The 6,957-nt window shown below is 38.3% G+C and overlaps 1 protein-coding gene across 1 annotated transcript in view; it reads left to right on the forward strand.

Annotated features, from left to right (window-relative positions):
• The first annotated feature begins 5,059 nt into the window (after window positions 1-5,059).
• ccdc84 (coiled-coil domain containing 84) overlaps window positions 5,060-6,957 on the forward strand; it is a 6,160-nt gene continuing 4,262 nt past the window's right edge. The window contains exons 1-5 of the mRNA XM_034117492.1: window positions 5,060-5,319; window positions 5,581-5,747; window positions 6,144-6,242; window positions 6,321-6,387; window positions 6,842-6,904. Coding sequence (XP_033973383.1) covers window positions 5,203-5,319; window positions 5,581-5,747; window positions 6,144-6,242; window positions 6,321-6,387; window positions 6,842-6,904 — 513 coding nt within the window. The 5' untranslated portion in view covers window positions 5,060-5,202. The remainder of the gene's footprint in view (window positions 5,320-5,580; window positions 5,748-6,143; window positions 6,243-6,320; window positions 6,388-6,841; window positions 6,905-6,957) is intronic.

Consider the following 6,957-nt stretch of genomic DNA (forward strand, 5'->3'; position numbering starts at 1 on the left):
AATTTTACTGAGGCCCATGGTAACCTTGATGTCTATTTCAACATTCAATATAATAAAGGAAATTAGCCGGCTCTACCAAAGTTCAATTTGAGGCAACTCCAGTGACCAAACTAATCAACGTATTTAAATAATATAATAACTTAAGCTCAAGCCCATGTGGCCAGCATTTAAACACCTACTGTTTGTAACAACTTACATCCACTTACTTATTATGTCAGTCATCATATCAGCACCTGGATGACCCTCATTTGCTTATATCTTTAGCGTTTAGGGTGAATCTGGTATTCTTACAGGATGACCAAACAAAGCTTTAGATACATACATTAGATTACACAGCATTAAGTGCATCATTACTATTCCTTATTACTGCCTTAAGCACCATGTAGATTATTATTTCCAACTTCAGCAAGTGTCACCTCAAAACCAAAATAGCAACCAAAAAAACAATTGAATGCCACTGCAAAATACAAAACACAATGACATATCGCAATCATAAAAGTTATATTTGCAAGTTAATGGCAGTATTAAACATGTTAACATATGTTGCATTGCTCAGTCCCAGATAGCTGCCTGGTGAACATTCATCCAGATGAAAAGTGCTGCATTTATGTGCCTTGTCACTTGTGTAGGTACATATGGAAATCTACTTGTTGGTGTAAATGTAATACCTTTTCAATTCAAAGTTACATTTTCTAGTCAGTGAATCCTTCTCATGTGGATCAATAATTCATCGTTACGCCTGAAATTGTTCCCACATGCTTTACAAGTAAACGGTTTCTCAACTGTGTGGACTCTCATATGCCTTTTTAATGCTGACATGTCAATGAAGCCTTTCTCGCAGGTCATGCAAACATACGGTTTCTCACCTGTGTGGATTCTCATGTGACTCTTAAAGTTACTGTTATATCTGAATTTTTTTTCACATGTTTTGCAAGTAAATTTCTTTTCACCTGTGTGGACTCGCATGTGTTTCATCAAGTTGCTTCTGTCTCGGAAATCTTTTCCACATGTTTGGCAAGAATATGGCTTCACATCCGTGTGGATGGTCATGTGTCTTTGCAATTTTGACATGTACTTAAAATCTTTCCCACAAATTTCACATTTGAAATTCTTCACTGTGCGAGTATTACGTTGCATGTCTGATAAGTTAGCTTTGATTACATTGTTCCTTTTGGTTTTGTGATGTCTTTTGTTTATTTTTGAATCGGCAGTTCTTGTTAAACCTGAGTCATTAGAATTGTGAGAGATGAGCTGCAGATTACTTTGTGCTTCTGATACCACAACGCTTATAACTGGCATGTTGCCTACAGACTCTTTTGCACAAGTCTGACTGCTGTGCACACTTTCCTCATCAGTAAGAGTCACCATGAAGACATCAGTCTCCTGCTTTAGTTCAAGCTGCTCTTCCTCCTGACTGGTGCAAAGTTCCTCCTGTTCCTCTTTAATCTGTGGAGGCGCTGGGTCCTCTTGGTCCAGACTGGAGTTCCTTTCCTGACTACAGAGCTGCTGGTCACTGAGAACCTCCTCCTCATTACAGACATGTTGCTGAGGGAGCTCTGGAGGGAAGGAGAGGACAGAAAGAAGAGAATACTACTGTAATGGTATAAAACAAGATATCTGAGCAGGGAAATACAACCTGTGTTTAAAGCATTATTATCCTAGAAGCCCATATAACCATGTACACTTTTAAAAGAACATTTTAGTTGTACACACCTCTCGTGAGTAATTGTATTTCATGTTTCCTCACGATATCCAACAGTTTGCGCTGTCGAGCTATCTCTTCCTCGAACTTCGCGATTGCTTTTTCAAAAACTCCGAATATTTCTCCTGCAGCAGCACTCAGACGCTCGTTTACAAACTCTCTCAAATACTCCACTGAAGACATGTTCAACTTAATAACATATGTTACTTATATGTATGTGCACTACGACTTCTTGTCTTACAAAAACACGTTCTTCTAGCTGAAGCTTCCAGACCTCGCATTGTTTACTTCCACTAAACGTCACACTGTTAAGCAGCCTTCTTCTTCTTCTCTCGGATTATTGGCGGGTCCCAAACTACTTCAAGGTCCATATCGCCACCTACTGTACAAGAGTGTGCTGTGCATCATCGTGTCACCAAACCACCACCCGTGGAAGTATGATTACATTATTTAAAATTCTCCTTATCAGCCCTGTTTCACCCGGAGAATGAAAACGTTTCTCGTAGCTCTTTCTCCCTCTCCTTATGTTCCCAGTATCCTCATCCTCATCAGGCTCCACTACCGGCCTGACCCTTTCACTGAGCTTCTCTCCTTTTCATAATGTAAAATTACATTTTACATATTTTCTTTGAGATGGTGTGTCCCAACTTTTGACTGGTACTGTATATATATATATATATATATATATTTCTAAGTCAACCCTCAGCAGTGAAACACCAGGAATGGGAATTGAGCCACCCATTCTCCTAATGCTAACATGAGGGAATGTGTTGAAAATCCAATATAAAGCTAACCTCAACACAGTGACGATTATACATGTCTATATACATTGTTACATTCCACCACTCAATATGAATCAATTAAAATTATCAAACTACAAAATAGTATTAAAAGAATAATTAACTTAACTTTCACCTGGTGAGCTGCAACACCTCTTGAATGTTAACACAAATACTCTGAAATAAGATTAATTTGTTGTCTGTCACACACCCATCTGCCACTTTGATGAACAGAATGTGCTCATAACTTTAGATTTCTGAGTAAATTGCTCTTTAATCATCAGCATTCAAAGCTTCCATTGTTACAACACATTCCAGCATACACACATCTGAAAACGTGTTGCCTGCGTCCCTTCGAGCAGTGACCATATTCATCTCTGCTTCAGCTGATGTGTTTACAGCACTATGTCGTACCACAATATGTGGGTGTGTATCCCCTTTAAAACCCAAAACAAAAAAGACATATCAGGATGATTTTTTAAAAATACTTAAAAAATATAAATCAAATTGAAATGTTGCAGACAAACAGAGAAAAGACTTGCTGACAGGATGACAACACAGGTTTCTCAGTTTCAACATCAGAGTTAATAATAAAAAGTTATCAGATACAAAATAAAAAGAATAGTCAATTAACTGGTCAACGATTTTTCCTGTTCATGGATTTTCTTGTCTGGTTTTATCAGAAAAAAATGTCTCTCCACTTTAATGGGTTTCGGTATGTTGCCCATGAAGCGTAACAACTGAGTTCTCTCAGGGTTTAAGAATAAAAAGCTATGTGTATGCAATCTCTTATATGAGACACATGGAATACTCTTTCAAACAAGTGTTGCAATTATATGGTTTCTCACTAGTGAGGCTCTCCTCATGTCAACTGTAAAGTCTCCTCAGAACTGCCCCAAGTTTCACAAGAAGACTGCTTCTCACGTGTATGCATCCTCATGTGCCATTTCATGTCCATCTTCCGACGGTATCTTTTCCCACAGATATTGCAGACATGTGGCCGTTCATCTGTGTGGGTCTTCATGTGGTTTGTCACATCATTTTTAAGTCTGAAATATTTCCCACATATTTTGCATGGATATGGCTTTTCACCTGTGTGGATTGACTCATGTTTCTTTAATGTTGCAATGTCTTTAAATGTTCTCCCACAGGTGTTGCACAAATATGGCCTTTCACCTGTGTGAACCCTGAAGTGTCTATTCAACGTGTTTCTGTCCTTAAGTTCTTTCCCACAAGCATCACATGTGTAAAACGTTAAACCTGTGGGAGTATCCCGGTGAATCTTAAATGTAATGTTGCTGTGACGTGTCTTTTTTTGTTCCGTCTCTGAATTTGTAGTTGATCCTGAATCTCCATGCTTGCCTGCTTTTTGATTTTGGATCTCAGCTTTATGAAAGTTGTGAGAGAAGAGCTGCTGGTTACTGCTTGGTTCTGGTACCACATCATTTATTGCTGGTATGTTGCCTACACACTCTTTATTCGCTGCACTTAAAATCTCATATGAATTACAGTTCTGATCTTCACTGTGGTCATTTTCCTCATCAGTAGGAGTCACCATAAAAGCCTCAGTCTCCTGCTTCAGTACAAGCTGCTCTTCCTCCTGAACAGTGTGGAGTTCCTCCTGTTCCTCTTTGATCTGTGGAGGCTCTGGGTCCTCTTGGTCCAGACTCGAGTTCCTTTCCTGACTACAGAGCTGCTGGTCAGTGAGATCCTCCTCCTTCTGATAGATATACTGCTGTGGGAGCTCTGGAGGGACAAAATAAAAAGGTAGTGTTGTGTCAGAAAAACTGACACCACCAGAGCAAATGTACACTGGTCTATATTCAAAATATAGGATATTGCATGAGTTTCCAGCATTTTTCTGACAGGCTGTTTCCAAAACGAATGACACACTCGTCAACAACCTTATGGTGATCACAGGCTAATGGTATATTATAGCTGCTAAACAAACAACATATTATACATTTAGTACAGATTGATAATTCACGAGGTTCTCACCTATCCTGCGTAAATGTATTTCAGGTCTCAAAACTATATCCAATAGTTTGCGTTGACGAGCGATCTCTTCCTCATACTCCACGATCGTTGTTTTAAAAACTCCAAATATTTCTTCAGCAGCAGCAGTCAGTCGCTCGCTCACAAATACTCTCAAATACTCCACTGAAGACATTGTTGCTTAAATGTCGATTTAATATGCACATAACCTTTGAGTACAGTATTGTCTTTGAATTTAAAAATCCTGCATGCAAACAATTATGCTTAGCTGACAGCGCTGGTAATGTTTACTTTAAAACATCCATCGTCTACTTCCGCTATTCTTTGCTATAGCAGGCTCATTACCGCCACCTTCTGTGTTGGAGTGTGGAACAGAGTTATTGATTAACTTATCCAAACAGAACACAAAATAGACAGAGAAGACCAAAAAACACAGCTCAGCTAACTATGACATTTAAACACCAGGGGAACTCTGAATATTCACTTTACTAATACCCAAAAAACATTTTTCATTGGAATCAACATCGGAAGAGTTTAACAACCGCACCACATGGCCCATCCTGTCTACTTCCGGGGGGAAACATATCGGGACGGCAAAGCTTCCTGAAGCAAAGTATTTGTTAAAATATAAGATTGCGTGTGTCCTTTCGTTGCAGATATACTAGGAATTAAGTAAACATGCATCGAAATATTTGTTTTTAGCTCGGGGTCTTAAACACTGTCTAAATGGGTGCATATTACTGTGCTATATGTAGACAGACAACATTCACCGGGAAGAAACATATCTTCGGGAAAAATCATCAAAGCACACTAAGAGTGGTTCTTTTAAAATTCTTAGAAAAGGTTAGTAGGTTGTTTTCAAATAATTATGATTGATATATACGTATTTTGTGCTCATATTACTCCCACCTCAACGAAATTGACCGTACTAACCATGATGCAAACAGTAGCTGCAACCGTTGTCGCAAAGTAAATCATAATTGTTGTCACATTTTGAGTGACATATTTAAAAAAAAAAAAAAAAAAGTGTTTTAAACCTTGTGCTACAAACCAAGACATAATGTTTAAGGGTAACTTTAGCTTGCTTTACTTACTGTCTCATAGGTAAAGGAGGCTCGCCGGACACTTAAAAAACCGCAGGTAGAAAAGTTTGACTGCACCCAGCACAAGAAGACTTTCTGGTGCTACTGCTGTGGGCTTGAAATTGATAGAAATGTCACAGACGACAACATGACTGTGCTGTACGGAGGCTTGTTGGAACACATGGCCACGTAAGGTTTTTTGAAATTACATTTGTTAAGCCGATTTTGATTTATATGATGCCATGCTCCATCAAATTCAACCACAGGATGGTTGACACAGACACCACAGGGGTTGATAAAGTATGGCCAGTTAACAATCTTTTTATTTAAAAGCATTATTATTATGGTTTTCTTTTATGCCAATTAAAATGTACATTAAGTCAAAGTAGTGGGTAAGCACAATCGACACTTTTGACTGCTGACATATTTTTACAAAGGCTTGAGACATAATAAATTGTTTTTATATAATCAGCATCATCAATCCGTCTTATTTATAAAATGTTTTTAAAACATCCCTTTTTACCTAATCCAGGAGATCGTTTCAGGAAATTCTTACGCTTTTTTTTTAAATGTATCTGGTTTTAGCCCCGAGCACAGGAGGAATACTCACAAGTTCTGGTGGGAGAATAAGGCTGACCCCAAGTTAAGAGACAAAGTCATCGTCACAGAAGAGGAAACTGAAAGGTAGGCCTGGCTGATACAAACATGTATATTCATACAGTGTGTTTGGACAATTGAAGATCATTGTTTATTTTTGTTTAGGTTTAAAGTTGAGGTGGCAAAAGCGTTGGAATCATTTGTGGAGCAGGAGGATGAATTCATTAAACAGGTGATGCAAACATACTTTTTTTCGACAATAATAGTATGGGTTAGAGCTTTATAAAAACATCAGCATGCTTGCAAAAACAATGCTGATAGATGGTCACTATGGTCACCATCTAATTTAGCGTGCCATACAAGCATACAAATATTTGCTACTTGGCACTAAAGTATTGGATAATTTGATATTTTGACCTGATGATTGTGATAAATTCAGGAGATCTTGATCGCTACATCCAGTGAGTGGTATTTCACAGGATCAGTGAGAACTTAAACCTAATTCTGAATAGTCAGAGGATTACCATCAGCAGATTATGAATGTCTGTCCCATAATATATTGCAATCCCTCCAGTAGTTGTTGAGATTTTTCAGTCTTTACTTGATGAATAGGTTAACTGTGCTTGAAATTCGCTGATATAATTTGTTTTTTTCTTTTCTTGTTCTCTTTTTCATCATGGTTGCAGCAAGCTGATTATATCCGGACACAGGAGAAGAATCGCCAAGAGGTCCTTCAGTCTCTTTTAGAGGTTTGTTTTCCAAGGATGCATTGGCAGTATCCATCACTGTGGCCTTGGCAGGT

Source organism: Trematomus bernacchii, unplaced genomic scaffold, assembly GCF_902827165.1.
Source record: "Trematomus bernacchii unplaced genomic scaffold, fTreBer1.1, whole genome shotgun sequence".
Taxonomy (NCBI): domain Eukaryota; kingdom Metazoa; phylum Chordata; class Actinopteri; order Perciformes; family Nototheniidae; genus Trematomus; species Trematomus bernacchii.